This window comes from Macrotis lagotis, chromosome 1 (genome assembly GCF_037893015.1).
Source record: "Macrotis lagotis isolate mMagLag1 chromosome 1, bilby.v1.9.chrom.fasta, whole genome shotgun sequence".
Taxonomy (NCBI): Eukaryota; Metazoa; Chordata; class Mammalia; order Peramelemorphia; family Peramelidae; genus Macrotis; species Macrotis lagotis.
In genome coordinates, this window is record NC_133658.1 from 176,179,088 (window position 1) to 176,198,756 (window position 19,669).

Sequence of the window (19,669 nt, forward strand, 5' to 3'; positions counted from 1 at the left end):
TCAACAGTTCATTGAGCCTTGTTTATTTTCACAGGTTAATTAACTGACCCAGGATTTTTTAGAAGAGATACTTGGAGGAAATAGAGTCTGCTCCTTTTTTTATTTCTACAGAAGATGATCTGAATTCTATTTTCTTTAACATCTCAAAAATAACCCACCTATTCTTGCATAATAATAAGAAATATTTGATCAGAAATTCTGAAAAAGAACATAGAAGCAAAAACTGGAAATAGCTGTTTCACTGCAGGTATGCATACCTCGGGATATAGCTACTCAACAAAGTTTATACTTGGGTAATTTTATCCAGGAGGAGAGTTTGGGGGCAACTGCCTGAAAAACCTATTATTATATAGGCCTTACATCATGAATGGTTTTCTTCATGTGGATCTGAAGTTACTGTCTCTGACACTACACAGAAGAGGATATAAGAATTTCCAAGAGGGCAACTTCCATTAAGGGTATTAAACTATACAAAAGAAACTCGACACAGAGCTTCTATTTGAGGGGAAAAAACATATAGGAAGTCATGTGTTGTACACAGTAACAGGAAGCTGAATTGTTTCCATCCTACAATCTAATACACTTGTCTACCATGATGAACCACTGCTGGAATGTTCACTGAGAACAGTGAGCCTTGTCTGGAGGTATATGTGGCAGAGGCCCCTTCGAATAAACAGTCAAGTAGCAACTTCATGGACTGAACAAGAGTTGAAGAGTCACAGGCCCTCTCCGGAAACCAATATATAAATATATACATATATATATACTGGATTCCTGCCAGCACAGATTTGACTTACACCTCTAATTAAGGTAGGACAGATATTAATGTACTTTGTTTTCATTCATGAAAGGATGAAAAGAAATTGTTACTTAGACCTACCTTGCATGTGAAATTATGGCACCCAGATACCACTACAAATGCCTATTCTCTAATCATAGTGGAAGCTGAAAAATGTTGGGAATTTAAAATTTGAACATTGTGTAAGAAGGATCTATATTGCCAATAGCCAAATGATGCCAAAAAGTACCAAAATGTCATTTTTGCCTTGACAATTCCAGTGGAAGGGCATACTTGAGTATATTGTTGATAACTTTTAATAAACTATATAAAAGTCTGGATCTATTAAAATATGGTTCATAGAACATGCCACATTCAAAAATAAGAAAATGATTGAGAGGGAAAGTTTTAACATAAATTATTCATAGCACTCAAGAATTAGAGAGGATACTCAACCTACCATTTTACAGTTTTGACACCCACAGAAAGAGAATAGCTTGCCCAAGGCCTTATAAGTAGTAAAGGACAGAGCCATGATTTGAATCCAAATATTCTGACTGTAGATCAATATTTTTCTATTGCTGTTGTTGCTTTCCCCCATTATTTCCCCCCTACCTTGCTGATGTCCCTGAATTGGAATTTTATATCCAGTTATTTGGAAAATAGTAGTAGTAGCACAAACTTTTCCCAACTACCTGGGATATGTATTTTTTCTCTAGAAACTGTCTAAAAAAAAAACCACATTAACAATGATAACAAAAGAAATTAGTGATTACCCTTAAAAGGTTCCAGTATATCTCCAAAGGATAATTTTAATTATTTTGGGCTTAATTTTCTTAGAATGGAAATTTGTTATATTTCTGCTTGCATTTTAATCAATTTCTATTACTGAAGAATAATAAACCTTCTAAAATCACAGTGCAGTGACAGATAATAGTAAAAGTACCATATCCAAGGTCAAAAAGTTGAACCATTATTAGTAATAAGACTCAGACTAAAGGAAGAAATTCAGACATTGCTTTTAATCTAATCCTTGATTGAGGACTGAAATCAATGATAAGAAACGTACTTGGACAATTTATTAATACATTAATATTAGAGTTATTTTGCCATAAAAAGGAATTAAATCAAAAGCAATAGTTTACTTATGTACAAAAGCATTGAATAATCTGTAAGTAATAAGCAATGTAAACTCAAACTTTTTCTTCTCATACATGTTTTTGATATCATGATTTCTAATTGCTGATTGAATTACTATCCTTTTTAATTTTTATCTTATAGGACACTGAGAAATCAAGAGAAAAATATTTCTGTGAAGACCTCAACACTGCTGACCATGATCAATCCAATCTGGAACATCTTCCTAATCTGGACTAAAATAGGGCTATTCCTCAAGATGGCACCCCAATCAGTCATGGCCAAATCCTGCCCTTCTCTGTGTCGATGTGATGCAGGATTCATTTATTGTAATGATCGTCAGCTGACATCCATTCCTACTGGAATCCCAGAGGATGCTACAACCCTCTACCTTCAGAACAATCAAATAAATAATGCAGGGATTCCTTCAGAGCTTAAAAACTTGCTAAAAGTAGAAAGAATATACTTATATCACAACAGTTTAGATGAGTTCCCAACTAATCTCCCAAAGTATGTTAAAGAATTACATTTACAGGAAAACAATATAAGGACCATTACTTATGATTCACTGTCAAAAATTCCTTATCTAGAAGAACTGCATTTGGATGATAACTCTGTTTCAGCTGTTAGCATTGAAGATGGAGCCTTCCGGGATAACAACTACCTTAGACTGCTTTTTCTGTCCCGGAATCACCTTAGTACCATTCCCTGGGGCTTACCTAGGACTATAGAAGAGCTACGCTTGGATGATAATCGAATATCTACAATTTCATCACCATCTCTTCAAGATCTTACTAGCTTAAAACGCCTAGTTTTAGATGGAAACCTATTAAATAACCATGGATTAGGAGACAAAGTTTTCATGAATCTTGTCAATTTAACAGAATTGTCTTTGGTTCGAAATTCCCTTACTGCTGCACCAGTAAATTTGCCAGGAACAAACCTGAGAAAGCTTTATCTTCAAGAAAACCACATCAACCGGGTGCCCCCAAATGCTTTTTCTTATCTGAGGCAATTGTATCGATTAGATATGTCCAATAATAACTTAAGTAACTTACCTCAGGGCATCTTTGATGATCTGGATAATATAACTCAACTGTATCTTCGCAACAACCCATGGTACTGTGGGTGCAAAATGAAATGGGTACGTGACTGGTTACAGTCATTACCTGTGAAAGTTAATGTCCGTGGTCTTATGTGCCAAGCCCCTGAGAAAGTTCGTGGAATGGCTATCAAGGACCTCAATACAGAACTATTTGATTGTAAAGACAGTGGGATTGTAAGCACCATTCAGATAACTACTTCGATACCCAATACACTATATCCTGCCCAAGGACAGAGGCCAGTTTCAGTGACCAAACAACCTGATGTAAAGAATCCCAAACTCAATAAGGACCATCGTACCACAGTGAGTCCAGTGAGGAAAATTATTACAATTACTGTGAAATCTGTTAGCACTGAGACCATTCGTATTTCTTGGAAACTTGCACTACCCATGACGGCTTTAAGACTCAGTTGGCTCAAACTGGGTCATAGTCCTGCATTTGGATCTATAACTGAAACGATAGTCACAGGAGATAGGAATGAATACTTAGTCACAGCCCTTGAGCCAGATTCACCATATCGAGTATGCATGGTTCCCATGGAAACCAGTAATCTCTATCTCTCTGATGAAACCCCAGTTTGTATAGAAACTGAAACTGCACCCCTAAAAATGTACAATCCCACAACCACCCTTAACCGAGAACAAGAGAAAGAACCTTACAAAAATTCCAGTCTACCTTTGGCTGCCATCATTGGGGGTGCTGTAGCACTAGTGGCCATTGCACTACTCGCTTTAGTGTGCTGGTATGTTCATAGAAATGGATTGCTATTCTCAAGGAACTGTGCTTATAGCAAAGGGAGAAGGAGAAAAGATGACTATGCTGAAGCTGGAACTAAGAAGGACAACTCTATCCTGGAAATCAGGGAGACTTCTTTTCAGATGTTACCAATAAACAATGAACCAATATCTAAGGAGGAGTTTGTAATACATACCATATTTCCACCTAATGGAATAAATCTGTATAAAAGTAACCACAGTGAGAGCAGTAGTAACAGAAGCTACAGAGACAGTGGTATTCCAGATTCTGATCATTCCCATTCATGATACTGAAAGACTCAACAGACTTTATTTTGGTTTTTTTTTTAAACCCAAGGGAGGTGACTGTGAGTACCTGTTCTACTGCAAAACACTGGATTAAAGACTGAAAAAAAAGCAATGTACTGTACATTTGCCATATAATTTATATTTAAGAACTTTTTATTAAAAGTTTCAAATTTCAGGTTACTGCTGCGATTAATGTAGTGGAGACACCTGACCACAATTCTATATTTTAGTATTTTTTAGTAATTTGTACTGTATTTTCCTTGCAAATATTGAAGTTACAAACCATTTACTTTTGTGTTCTACTGAGTAAGATGACTTGTTGACTGTGAAAGTGAATTTTCTTGCTGTGTTGAACAATCAGGACCTTTGCATTCACTTGAGATCCTTGTAGTATAAGCACAGGCCATTTTCCACTTTGGTATTAATAAAATGTAAAAACTGGCTGATTGAGAATATATAATTGCAAAAATTCACAAAACAATGTGCAGGCTATCAAATATGTACACCCTAATGCAACTCAATAAACAAAAGTTCGTGAAGTAATGGGCAATATCAACTTTCTGAATTATCACCATTTTATCTCTAAGCAAATTAGATCTTCCCTTAAAAAAATAAAGACTGAAAGTATTCTTTCTGTACATTCATTCACATGAATGAAATTGATTGCATGAAAGCAAGAATTTGAGGCCCATTAGTTAAATGCAATACTTAATAAGACTTCAAGAACATCATCACATATCCAAAAATGTAACTGGGCTTCCAAGTATGAGAAAATATATATAGGGAATTCAGAATACCTATCTTGCATAGAATAATCACTATTACTAGAACTGCAGTTTGGTTTTATATACACTACCATTCTGCTTTTTTTTTGCAAAGGAGAATTCTAAATACATACTTTGTAATTCTCTATAAGCTGTTATTCTGAAAAGGGACACCAATGCTGATATCCTAATCTAATAAACAATAAGAGGTAGAGTTATATAATAAGCATTTCCCCTTGACAATCGAGATTAAGTAGTTCAATAAGTGTGAATTTTAATGAATATTAGATCTCAAATTTAGTTCTGGTATCTATAAAATGTTTTCACACTGTACATAAATGTACTCAATTTGATTTCACTATGACCAAGAATACTGCCCATTACTATCACAGTTTTTCAGAAATTACATGATAAACTTGTAATGTAACATTTTTTTTAGCTTCCTACTCAATTGTGAGCTATTTCTTGTTTAAAAACCAAGCCACCCTTTTGTTGCCATGATTGTTATTTTTCTTAATTTTCAACTAAAAACCAAAGTGCATTGTACGCCCTTTGGCCAGTCTTGTATGTGCCTTGATCCAACGCTACATGTATTCAGCTTTTAAAACTCGACAAATTTTTCATACACCCTTAAATATGAAAAATATTGGTCTTATTGCTGAATAAAATTTAAAAAATAAGGACAGAACAACTGTATTTGCTTTTTCAAAATTATATCATTGAATTTAGATAAAACAGCAAAACACCTACAAACTTGATAATTCCAAATGCATCCTATGCATAATGATAGACATAAAGAGATTGGTATTTTTTTAATTTGCAACTTGAATTTGTGCTCCACTTTACTCAGAAGTGCTTAAAGTGTTTAACACATAAATGCATTCTACTGACATATCTTTCAGGTTGTTTTTTTATCATTATTATTATATTAGATGGAAAATGATCCCCCAGAAAGCATATGAACTTGACAGTGGCCATAAAACAAGTATTAAAGTAACAAAGTGTTTATCTCTTGTCTGCACTGCCTTTCTTGTACTGTCAATGAGTGAATATTTGAAAAGTTAAAGAATAACTCCCCCCCATAAAATGCAATGCTGCAATTTGTATCATTCTCTTGGAAACAGAATATATTTTTGGTCTAATAGTGGATCAGAAATGCTTCATTATCACTCAGAAGGCTCTAATTATCCACTTTCAGAAAAGTTCTTGGGTCATTTAGACCATACTTTATTTAAATTTCCTGTTGAGAAAATATTTATTTCCAGGATATGTTTTATATTTACACAAATTATAATTCTAAATATGGGAACAGGTTACTGAGAAAGATTTTGAACTCTTTTTTTAAGAGAGATAATTTCCAAATATGATCATTTCATCAAAATAGTTCATATATGGTTCTATAAGAAATAAGAAAAAGTACTAGATTCCTTTAAGTCCCTATAAACCTATGAACTAATCTTCTATTTAAAAAAAATGTTATAGCACAAGGGGAAACATAATGTCTTGCAAAGGCATAGAGAATTTGAGAGTATGTGCTAAAATGTGCTCTCTTATCAAGTGTTGTCTTATATTATGTGGCTGAGAATAAGGATGAGATAGGAATATTTCTTTGAAACATGTGAAGACAATTAGAAGTTATGAAGATAGAAAGTTAGGATTATCATATTCTTTTTCTAAGGTTACTAGGATATTCTAAATTTCTGTTGGAAAAATAAACATTTATAAACCTGCCAAATTTGCCCCAAAGGGCAATTGATAATATTTCATACAAATTACCAAATTTAGTTACCTAAAATTGCTATTGACAAAAATATACCTCCAAATTGGCATCAATGTGGAAATAAAGAAAAGAGAAGTCTAAGTTTGAAGATTTATGATCTATATGTTCAACAAGAATACATTTGGGAGGTGGCTAGGTGGCGTAGTGCATACTGGAGTCAGGAGGACCTGAGTTCAAACCTGACCTCAGACACTTAAAATTACCTAGCTGTGTGGCCTTGGGCAAGCTACTTAACCCCATTGCCTTGTAAAAAACCTAAAAATTAAAAGAATACATCTGGAAAGCTGAAACCAAAGTTGGGGAGGGGTATGATTCCCTTGCTAAATGTTCAACAAAGAAAAAAAACAACTGGTTTTTGGAAGCACCCACTTGAAACTGTATTAAATCCCTGTATTTCAATTCCTTTTTTCCTATTTAGAACAACAATTTTCTATCTCTCAGACATGTCTGTTTCAAAAGTATCCCCCCATGTTGTAGAAACTAAAAAAATTTTGCTTTACTATCCTTCTGGTTTCTGACTAACACATATTTTGTATTAATATACCAACATGACAGCTTTCATGAAAGCAAAAGCTTAAAAACTTTTTAAAGAGAGACACATATCATGCTCTAAAGCACTTGAAACTATAGACATTACAAGAGCCAGAGACTACTGAATTTACTTCAACAGCTGCTCATTTACCTGCTGCTAAAAACTCTTATCAACTGTTTGCCCCCTCTTATTCAGGGTTCTTAAATAATAGGAGTAGAGACTTTTATTTCAGAGTAACTTCTGAATTATAATTTTTGCAGTAAGTTTTTATTTGGGGGAAAGGGAAAAGTTTTGGTTTTTTTTTTTGCTTCTTTATTTTGTTTTGTTTCTCCTCCTTTGGCCAAAAGAATATATGTTAATTTGTGTTTCTTTGAGAATTGAGAATTTCCAACTGTTATACAGCTAGTCTAACTGAATTTCATAGGCTATATCATTCCCATCTACCTAGAATTATGTATATTCAGGGTTGGTAGATACCTCTAACACACTCTGAATAAGAATTTCCTTATAACATTATCCAAAATTGGTCATCTTCTACTTAAAGACGTCTAGTCATATTCATTGCCTCTCAATGGAGCCCAATTTAATTTTGGATGGCTTTGTTAGGAAATCTCTTTTTTTATTGACTCAGAGGGAAATAATACCTGTAATGACAAGAATGAAAAATCTAGAGTCAGATAGTCTTGTTTCAAATCTTGGTTCTTCCGAAGTCACTGAATGATCCCGAATATCAGTGATCCAGGGTATCTTAATTACAAAATCAAGATGTGGACTAGATGACCCTCTGAGGTCTTTTCCAGTTCTTAGTTTATGATCCCTTAACTAGATAACTTTTAAGTCCCCCTATTTGTTTTTTGGGAGGCAAAAAAGGTTAAGTGATTTGGCCTCACATTTGAACTCAGGTTTTCCTGAGTCCAGGGTCAGTGCTCTATCTACTGCACCACCTAGCTCTACCACCACCCCATATCTAGATCAAAATCACTACTTCTCTGCAAATTACACTTGCTATTTATTGATTAATCAATAAATTAGTATGCAGAGAATGACTAGAGTGTATATGATATCGTATTTATGTAGAAGGCACAAAAGAACTATACCTGACAAACTCTGCCTTCCATCTCCCAGGATCCCTAGCTCTGTACACAGGAGGTAAGTACTTATTTTTTTTCCTTTGAAATTGATATTGTTACAGAGGTGATAAATAATGATGATGGCAATTTAACCAGAAATAAAAAGCAAGGTACAAAAACTAAGCAGAAAAAGCAAGTGTTGTCTTAAGGCAGATAACAGCAGAATACGCTTCCTATCCCTCACTGGAGAACTCCAGGCAAAGGCTGGCTGGTCACTTATAGAATATGTTGTAAGGGATATACTACTTTTTGAGCAGGTTAGGCTAGATGGCTTCTGAAGTTCTTTCCAGATCTGAGGTTTTATGATTAGTATGTCTGGAAAGCTTTGACTGGTCTAGTATGTGACTTGTACATTACACTCAGGGCCAGTTCTAATTGTTAGGAAGTTTGTTTTCCTTCCATCAAGTCTAAATCTGCATTCATTTATTATTTCATTCACTCTAAAATGTCTGTTTTCTGGTGCCAAATCCACTTCCCAAGGTTTTTTCATATGGGTGAAATAAGGTTAAAATATTAGGGGAACCTTAAAGAAGAAATAAGTAAGAAGAAAAAAAATAGGTAAAATGAAAGATTAATTGTAAAATCATTTTGCAGAAATTAAAGCATTATAAAAATGCTATCTATTATCAGAGAAACAATAGTCCTAAAAGACAGAAGTAGACAGAAATGAGCCCTCCCTCACTATACATTAGTACTGACAGGGATTAAAGTATGATTTTAAAAATATACCAATTGATGTCAGGATTCCACCTGAACAGTTTTCTTAGAGCAATATTAACAATATTAATTTATGAAAGAATACCAGTTTCCTAACTGAGCTTGTCTACAATTTTTTGACTTCTTGCTAGGAAACTTCTCCCAAATAATCATAGGTTGTCTTAGGTTTTGCCAGAGATTCTTGATATCAACGGTCATTCCCTGAATATTATCTTGAGACCCAAACAACCCATTTGTGATGTTCAATAGATTTGAACTCAGCATTTTAGAAATAAAATATTTTTCAGGAAAATGTTAGTGGCTAAATTTACTACAGCACCTTTTTAAAGCTCTATTGTCTTTTGTGAGAGCCATAGCATAAGGGCACTGAAACACTGTCTTCTTGAAGTATGTGTTCAAGTTCTGGTTCAGAATTTAAAATATAGAACCTATGAGAGCACTACTATATAATACTATGCTCTACTATACAATAATATAAGGAAAAAGAAATCCTAAGGTTGCTAACCAAATAAGTGCCTTAGACAACTTTTAGTAAGCTGACTGGGACATTTATTAAACATTTGAACTCCCTAAGTTTGGGATTAGAGTGAAGCATCACAAAAACACAATATCTAGGTTTGATAGATTAAAAGAGATTGATTATAATGACATTTCTTAAAATGATACCTTTAAAAACAAAAATGGTAGGGGGGAGAGTTTGTAGCTAACTTCTTGAGAATTTTGAACTTCCATACAAAAGATGTAATGTGAATATAAACTATGAAATCTAACTATTAAATTAGAGTTACCAGTATTGCTTAATATTTAACAACTTCCAAGGATATGGAACAAAATCTGTTAGTGCAACCTATTCAGTGATATTTAAATTTAATATGTTGGTTTGGAAAAATTTAAGCTAATTAATTGAATCATACCTTGTATTAAGGGCTAACTTTGAACACACCCAAACCCAGGTGGAAAGGAGAAGCTAGCAGACCTCTCTATTCAGACCTCATTAATTCAACTTTTATTAATAAATCAGCATGAGTAAGACACAAGAAATACAAAGACAAAAGAAAGCATCCCCTGTCTTCAAGGACACTATAGTCTATTGGGGATATAACTGGTAGAACTCAAAAAGAGGAGATGGGGGCAGCTTGAGCTAAATGAGTCAAACCACCATCACTACCTCCACTAAGACATGGAGTGAGATAGTCTCAGGAATTTGAATCCCAGAGATTAAGGAATAGCAATGCCCTTCTACTACTGCTTCAATCTAGTTTCCATTCAAAGTCCTACAGACATCATCCAGAGAAACAATACCTGTAATGAAGGGGTCAGTCACTCCTACCAACTGCCAGCTGAAGCAGCCTTCCAGGGTTACATCTAAGTCTTGGAAATAGAAGTGCTACCATGACCAGTGGTCTTACTTCTACTCTGGTCTGTAGCCATCACTGAGGTGATATAAGCCCACAAGTCCTAGTGGTGGCAATAATTTTTAAAACACTCATCTAGCTTCCAAGCCAATAACATCCAGCTATCATCTTGGAAGGAATACCTATAGAGATTTGACCTGGCAATTTATTCTGTGGTGTTGCAGACACAGAAACTAAAGATACAGAAAACAAATTGCTTGACGTTGTCAAATGATTCAGCATTAGAAAGGATACGATTTTACCAATCTAAATGATATGAAAGAATAAGTATTACCATCTACATTGTTGATATAGTCTAAGGACCAGGGGACCTTTTCCATGTGATGGGCAACAAAAACCATTGTACATGTTAACTCTTCTATGAGAATGTGATCCTCTTGATACTAGAAACTGATTTTCTCTATTTGCATTGCCTGGACTTAGCACAGTGCTTTGCATATAGAAAGCATTTAATAAACTTTTTTCATTCATTAATTCATTATTCTCATCTTAAGAAAGAAAACGTTAACATTCTGAAGGTTTAGGTGACTTCTCCATGATAACATAGTTACTAAGTATTTAAGGAAAAATTAGAATTGATTGTTATAGGCTCCAAGTCAAGCATCCTATCCATTATATCACAAAACAAATATAAGACAGTATTTTATGACAAAAATAAGAGTATACTGTACTATCTTGCCATCAGAGACTAGCATTGATTATGTTGGTAAAGTAATCTTAGGGATAAACTAGTCTGATAAGAGAAGTAAAGTATAACAGGTTTTTAATAATTTACTTCAATGAAGTGAAAATGGTTAATCAATAATAATGTAAACTTTGCTTAAATTAAAATATTTATTTTTACCATTATTTACTAAGCCCAAATCACAAAACTGAAAGCAAAAAAAATCTAATATGAATAGAACACAATATTTGAAACTATATCAATTCACACTTGTGGGAATCTTTTTTTTTAATTGAAAAGGGCAGATCTCAACAACTAGCAACATGTCCTGAAAAGCTATAGCCTTTTGCTAAAGTACAACAGTTGATTGTGTAACCTGGAACAAGGCCCTGGAGTTGTGTGAATCTAAATCAACATATTGTAGTTCTCCTCTCATAAACTATTTAGCTTCCAGACCTTATCTCTGTTTTGTAACTTGTCTTAACAGGACATTTTTGTTTCCAAGTTAATCAGGTACTCAACCATATAAAAATGCTGGTAGCATATTTTTGTAGAGAAAAACAACAAAAATATAATAATCACCTGATTCTAAAGTATTATCTGAGGGTCAGGCTAAAAGAACAAAGTTGAAATCAGGGGTTAGTGTTATTCAATTACAGTAATAGTATTACCCAGAGTATACAGACCAATTCACAAACACATTAATCCTTCCCCACCTCCCCAGACAAATTTCACACATTCTTTCCCAATTCTATAGATTTCCTCAGAGCTGTAGATAGAAAGATAGCAGCAGGAGCCATTAAAACTAATTAACACTTCACCTCTTTTGTACGTTTTACCCTAAGATCTCTTTGGGGTCAAAGGAAAACCTAGTTCAAATAAAGTAATAAAATGGTCTGAAAGGATATTTACAAATTTCTGAGTAAAAGCAAAATAATGTTGCTATTAACATAAAATGTGTAAGAAGCAAGTTGCTGCTGCTTTGTTCTCATGGGAAAAAATTACATGCAACTAAGCGTAAAGGAAGATTTTTAGAAAAGAATTTACACAAATTTATATAACAGAAAAATTCTCATCAACATTTATGTTATAGAATTAAAGGGTTAGTGTGTCTATTTAGTGAACCAGTTCGGTTCCACCCATCCTATTTTGTTTCAGACATGGGGGAACAATATTTTCCAGGGCATGATATTATTTCTAGAATTTCTTCCTATCTGGTGATTCACAAACTTTATCTGGATACATATTTAGTTCAGTAAACCCTCAAATTGGAATGTTTACTCTTTATTTTCATATTATGTTGAAGAGAGAGAGAGCAGTCTTTTCCAAAAAATCATCATTGCTTTAAATTTTCATTCAAGCATTTTTCAAAGTTGATATTTCAAGACTAGATAGAAGATAGAGGAGCAATGCTTTAATATCATTTTAGCTGAAAAAATCCTGAAAATAAAGTAAAACTGTTTGGACTATCAAGCTTATCATTGAATCTTACTTTTCTACAAATACATAATTAATCAATATGACATAAAAAAATTACAGGGTAGCACTGATTAATCCAAGTTTCAAGTTCACAATCACTAGGGGGATGCCAAGCATTACCACAATTACATGGAAAGTATAGCAATTAGACTTACCATTGAGTAACAGGTGTCTATTAAAGTTGTTTTTAAAAAGTAGGGACATTAAGGATAAAGGGAAGGGAAGCAATTTTTTTTTGCAGGGCAATGGGGTTAAGTGGCTTGCCCAAAGCCACACAGCTAGGTAATTATTGAGTGTCTGAGGACAGATTTGAACTCAGGTACTCCTGACTCCAGGGCCGGTACGCTATCCATTGTGCCACCTAGCTGCCCAGAAATAATTATTTTTTAAGAACATATTTCTTTCTTTAGGGTAAACATAATGAGATATTTCATACTGGAAAAATGAAAATATTGTATTCAAAAATAGCTTCACATGTTGACTCATTATATAGATCCATATCCATTTCTCTATCCATATATATGTATTTATATATGTCTATGTGTATGTATGTATATGTGTACATATACCACTATCTTAATATATATTTCCATATTAGTCAAGTTTTTCCTACCTAAACCATATATGTTCAAACTTGCTACATTCAATTTCTACAACAGACCTAGAAATGGCATATTGGTAAAATCTCTATTATAAACAACTTTGGTAGGAAAATCCTGGGGCACAAACTCTAAAGAAATTACCAATGCTGTACCAATTAATAAAGAGGGCATATAAACTCATTACAACTTGAAACAAAGGTTTTAAAATTGTGCAGAGTAATTAATCATGCCTTTTATTAGCAAGCATAACCAAAAATTTATAATATAATATGTACTAGGCAAAATACTAAAATAGAACATTGGATAACCTTATTAACTGGAACCCACTAAACAGAATACAACAAACAAAATTTAGGTATTGAAATTAGGATCCATTAAGAAAGTAGCATTAAGATAGAGTAAAATAAGCTTTGGAATTAAGAGTCAGAAATGTAAATTCAATCTGAAATCTATGACATCTTAGCTATGTTACCTATATTTTATTACCTATATTTTAAATATTGTTTTCCAAATGACAGGATTATTAAATTCAGATTCATAAACAATTTAGAAAAATGACCTCTTTCTCTCATCTGTAAAAAGAGGTCATTTTTCTAAATTGTTTATGAATCTGAATTTAATAATCCTGTCATTTGGAAAACAATATTTAAAATAAAAAACTTTAAATGAGGAATGGCCTTGTTACACTTCAAACAGTGTTCATCACCATCACTGTTATGAAACTAAATACTATATACTTGGGTATCAAAAGTATTTGTGAGGTATGATTTTTCAGCAAAGCCATTTCTCTTTTATGTGATATTTATTTATTTTTTCCAATTATATGAAAATATAGTTTTCAATACTCATTTTTATAAGATTTTGAGTTCTATATTTTTCTCCCTCCCTTCCTTCCCCCCCCTTCCCCCTGACAGTGAGTAATCTGGTGGTGGTATGTGTGTATGTGTGTGTGTGTGTGTGTGTGTGTGTGTGTGTGTGTGTGTATCATATCCATTTGTCTATCCACATGTGTATATTTATATATGTGTGTATGTGTATATATTACATATACCACTATCTTAATATATTTCTATATTAGTCATGTTGTGAAAGAAAAATTAAAAGTAAAGGGGGAAAATCATGAGGGGGGAAAAACATAAAAGAAATATAAAAAATTGAAAAATAGAATCCTTTGGTCTGCATTTAGACATCATAGTTCTTTCTCTGGTTATGGATGATATTTTCATTCATAATTTTTTAAAGAATTTCCTTTGCATAGTACTGTTAAGGAAAGCTAAGTATATCATAGTTGATCATCACATGCTGTTGTTAATATAGACAATGTTCTCCTCTTTCTGCTCACTTAATTTAGCGTCAGATCATGCAAGTCTTTCCAGGTTTTTCTAAAATCTACTTGTTCATGATTTCTTACAGAAAAATAATACAATTTACAATTCTTTGCCACTATAAAAATAGCTACTATTAAAAATTTCCCCTTTTTATAATCTCTTTGGAATACAGATCTAGTAGTAGTATTGATGGATCAAAGGGTATGCATGGACTTTTGCCCTTTGGGTACAGTTCTAAATTGCTCTCCAGAATGATTGAATCAGTTCTCAACTACACCAACAGTTCATTAGTGTTCCAGTTTTTCCATATACCCTCTAACATTGATTATTTTCCTTTTTTTGTTGTAATGGCCAGACTGATAGGTGTGAGGTGGTAACTCAGAGCTATTTTAGCTTGCATTTCTCCAATAAATAATGATTTAGAGCATTTTTTCATATGAATAAATATAACTTTGATTTCTTTATCTGAAAAGCTACCTGTTTATAATCTTTGACTATCAATTGGGGAATGACTTGTATTCTTATATATTTGACTCAAATCTTGATATATTTTAGAAATGAATTCTTTATCAGAAATGCCAGCTGTAAAAAAAATGTTTGCTAGCTTTCCAGCAAGGGCATTTCAATGTATATTTGTTCTAAGTATTCGCAAACTATGCAGAGAAGAAAAATCAGACACATGAAAAACGGCTATATGGAATATCATAAAATAGAATGAGGATTGTATGTGCATATCTACATACATGTATGTGTATAGGACAGGCATTGTAGGTGAAGAGTGAGTACAAGAAGGGAAATGAAAATGCTTTCATATTTCCATACTTCTTGACAAAAGGTCCATCTTTTAAATAACAATTTTCTACCATTGTTGTGTATTATTGAATATCATGAAATATAATTTTCACATAGAAATTAAAAATGAGGATCACTGAAATGGCACCAGATAAGTGCATAGTGAATGTGAAAAGGTGAAAAGTGTGATGAATGAGAAACAATAAAAAGAAACTTAACTAAACAATGTCATCAAAAGAAAGCATGATTTTAAAAAAGAAGACTTGTTACATGGTAAGGGGAAGGGATAACTGATGAATTGCTCTTGGGTTCCACTAATATTTTCATACTACTAACAGAAATTGAGAAAGGCAGTTGCCTGGGTTCTTGTAGCAAACTTGTAGATGAATATTGAAAAAAGTCACATGGAATGTGTAAGAATGAATTGAAATAAACATTTTTGAGGGAGGATCCATATGATAGTGATCACAGATTCATTTGACTAGTTAAATATTCCCTATGAGAGAAATATATCAGTTCCTTTCTATTTTCACATAAAAATGAAAATATATATGTGATTCAATGAGTTCTTTTGGTGACTGAATCTTAATTACATCTTAAAATCAATAAAGAATTTCATTGATAGTGATGAATAAACCCTGGTCATCTGCCATCTAATTCAAAGGATTCGCAGAATTAAAGAAACTGAAGGACCTCAAAAGCTACCCAGCCAAATCCATTAAAAAAAAAAACCCTGACAAGAACTCATTTCCAATCTATACATGACTCATTCTCCATGTACTCCATGTACTCTTCTCTCAATTCTATTTTTGAAGTGTGACTGATTTTCATCTGAATTTAAAAAACTCTAAATAGTAGAAATGAAAACAAAAGATATACATGAAGCTGGTGTTAAATTATTTGGGAATTTCATGGCAAAGATAATAGAGTGGTTTGCCATTTCCTTCTCCAGCTCATTTTACAGATGAGAAAACTGAAACATACAGGGTTAAATGACTTGCTCAGGATCACACAGCTAGTAAGTATCTGAGGTCAAATTTGAACTCATGAAGATGAATCTTTCTGTCTTCAGGTCTGGCATTCCAACCACTGTACCTCCTATTTGCTCCCTATACTGTCAATTATTTCTCCTTAGGTATGTATTAATTTCCATTTGTATTTATTTCAATAAATTCAAAGTATTTATGCTTGCATGAACATCTTTCTGGTCTTTACTCTGATCACTTTGTATTGAAAAATGTCTCAAATAATTGATCTTTCCACTTTCTCTTCTTTCCTTTTCTATCCACATCCTATTCTTTTTCCACCTTCTTCACTTGAAAAAAAAGAAAAAAAAACCTTGCAACAACTATGTTTAGGTTAAACAAAACAGATCCTCATGTTGACTATACCAAAAAATATATAGCTTATTCTGTATCTTGAGTCCATTATCTCTCTAATCAAAAGGTTAGTTAGCATACTTCATTATTAGTCCTCTGGAATTGCAGTTGATAATTGAATAGATCAAAGTCTTTCAAAATTGATAATTATAAAGTTGTTGTTCAAATAGACCTGTATCAATATTCATGCCTAGTCAGGTTTCTCATAAGATTTCTATATTCTTTCTTATAGCATGATAATATTTCATTACATTTATACACAATGTACCATGCTAAATATACAATTTAACCATTCTTCAAGGATAGTGACATTTAATTTTCAGTTCTTAGCCACTTTGAAAATAAATAAAGTTGCTAAGAATATTTTTGTACATGCATGTTCTTCAACTTTTTTCTTTTCATGATCAATTTATATCACCTCTGTTAATAAATATGAGGTAGGAAATTCAGAGTTTCTTTAATTTGGATTTCTCTAATTGTTAGTGAATTGAAGCACTTCCTCCCCCCCAAGTTTAATGATAGCAAATTTGTTTTTCTTTTTATTTCCTTTGAAAATTGCCTATTAGTTCTTTTGACTATCTAGTGGGAATGATCTGTTTATTATATAAATCTGAATCAGCTTATCTTGAAGATTGGAAAGACAAATGATAGACAAACCTTACTATGCATCAGAAACTAGGCAGAGTCCTTACTCTCAAAAAGATTATGTTCTTATAGAAGAATATGAACCATAAAGGAAAAGTAGATGGAGTGGGGTGGGTGAGGGAAGGGTAGTGATTTCATAGATGAGAGGTAGAGTATTCAAGAGTTCTCATGTCAGTGAAGTGGATTATGAGACTTTAATCAGAAAAGTTTGCTAGATGAGGTGGCTGGGTGGCGTAGTAGATAAAGCACCAGTCCTGGAGTCAGGAGTACCTGGGTTCAAATCCGGTCTCAGACACTTAATAATTACCTAGCCGTGTGGCCTTGGGCAAGCCACTTAACCCCATTTGCCTTGCAAAAACCTAAAACAAAAAAAAACAAAAAACAAAACAAAAGTTTGCTAGAAAGGTGCCCCACCCCAGTTACCTTTTTCTCTTCTAATTTCAAATACATTGGTTGGTTGAGCAATGATTTTATAAATTTTATTTAAAATTCTTCTTTGATACTCTTGACACATTCTTTGGTCATTAAAACTTCCTCTACACAGATTTGAAGATAATTTTTCTTTGTGTCTCTAATTTATTTATGTAACCCTTTATATCTGAGTCATGTAGTCATATATTCATTTCAAAGATATCTTAATATGTGGTGTAAGTTGATAGTCTATATCTATTTTGTGCCAAACTGATTTTTAAATTTTCCAAGTGCTGCTATGAAAGATTGTTTATCTCAGAAGTTAGAGACTTTGAATTTATTGAATATTATGCTACTGTGTTTTATTCTGCATCTTGCATACTGAATCTGTTATGTGATAGCATTTCTATATTTTAAACAGACCCAAATAGATCATTACTCTTTGTAGTATATTTTGAGATCCTATACCGCTAGGCCACATTCATTCTCATATTTTTTTCCATTTTTCCCATAAGTTTCTTGAGTTTTATTTCCTCTAGATGAACTTTATTATTTTTTTCTGGCTCTATAAAACAATCCATTGGTTTTAGTATGGCATAGAATAACTTATATAAATAGTATCATAATTTTTACTATATTGGCATCTCCTATCTATTCGCATGCAACATTTTTCAATTATTTAGATATATCTTCAAATTTTTTTTACATTCTGTATTTGTTTTGAATGGACTTTTTTCTTTTTATCTCTTCGTGCTGGATTTTATTGATAACATATATAAACTTGGATGACCTAATATTTTTTTTAGATTTTTTTTTTTTAAGGCAATGGGGTTAAGTGGCTTGCCCAAGGCCACAAGGCTAGGTAATTATTTAAGTGTCTGAGGTCAGATTTGAACCCAGGTACTCCTGACTCCAAGGCTGGTGCTCTATTCACTGCGCCACCTAGCCACCCCGATAGCCTAATATTTTAAAAACTATTGAATTTCTTAGATGTTTTGATTAATTTTAGTTGACTCAATGTCCTATCAATCAAAGGCATTGAACTTATGATTTGCTGGACTAGAGGTAGCCCGACCAAATGTAAATGGAAAATATTTAGCAAAATAAAATATAGTATGACATGGATAATGTTGATTTGTAGTTTTCTAAGTTAATAGGTGGGCAGTGAGGTAGTGCAAGGGATAGAATACTGACTTTGAAACAGGAAGAATCATTTTCCTAAATTCAAATTCAGTCTCATAAACATACTAGCCACTGAGCAAGTCAATTAACTGTTAAACTAATTAAATAAATTAAGAAAAAGTCTGTTTATTCCTGTTTTCTACTGTTCTTCATAGATATAGGCAATATATTTTTTAAGAAGCATCTTTAGCATTTCTTAATGTAATTATGTGGCAATTTATTGTCCTATTATCCTTTATAAATAGTCTATTATATTCATTTTCATATCAATATGCTTTATTTATGTTTGTGGTTTCATTTATGTTTGTGGTTTCCTTATATGAACTAACTCTGCATAGTAATAGTAGAAAAACCTTTTTAAATCTTCTTAATATATTAATACAATCTATTTGTTTATATTTTATTTAATATTTTTGAGTCACTATTTTGTTTCCTCTGCTTTGTCTCTCCTTGGTTTAGATATCAAGATTATATTTCGAAGAGAGGAAGAGGCATTTGCAATTTTTGCAACTAGTTTAAATAAAACAAGTTAATTGTTCTTTGAATATTTCATAGAATGCACCTAGAATTGTTGGGGGGGGTAATTAAATTTAGGAGTTCATATATGACACATTCAATTTCTTTTACTGAAACTGAATTAGTTAAATAATCCATTTTTTTCTGCTAATAGGATCATTTAATTTTTTCAATTATTCATCCAATTCATCTATTATTGATTTTTCTTCACATATAATTGAGGAAAACAATTTCTCTTAAATTCCTTATTTCCTCTTCAATTATTGTGA

The 19,669-nt window shown here is 32.7% G+C and overlaps 2 protein-coding genes across 11 annotated transcripts in view; one reads left to right on the forward strand and one right to left on the reverse strand.

Moving 5' to 3' along the window:
- FLRT3 (fibronectin leucine rich transmembrane protein 3) overlaps positions 1-6,102 on the forward strand; it is a 41,702-nt gene extending 35,600 nt beyond the window's left edge. For 6 of the 8 annotated variants that reach the window (XM_074209415.1, XM_074209412.1, XM_074209411.1 and 3 more), the window contains 2 exons: positions 35-810; positions 2,060-6,101. In XM_074209415.1, the coding sequence (XP_074065516.1) occupies positions 2,115-4,064 (1,950 nt within the window). In that variant the 5' untranslated portion in view covers positions 35-810; positions 2,060-2,114 and the 3' untranslated portion in view covers positions 4,065-6,101. Of the gene's footprint in view, positions 1-34; positions 811-2,059 lie in introns of all 8 variants that reach the window. The other 2 variants (XM_074209417.1, XM_074209418.1) reach the window with 2 other exon arrangements.
- The window catches only part of MACROD2 (mono-ADP ribosylhydrolase 2), a 2,318,796-nt gene that overhangs the window by 2,009,435 nt on the left and 289,692 nt on the right, over positions 1-19,669 (reverse strand). The window lies entirely within an intron of this gene.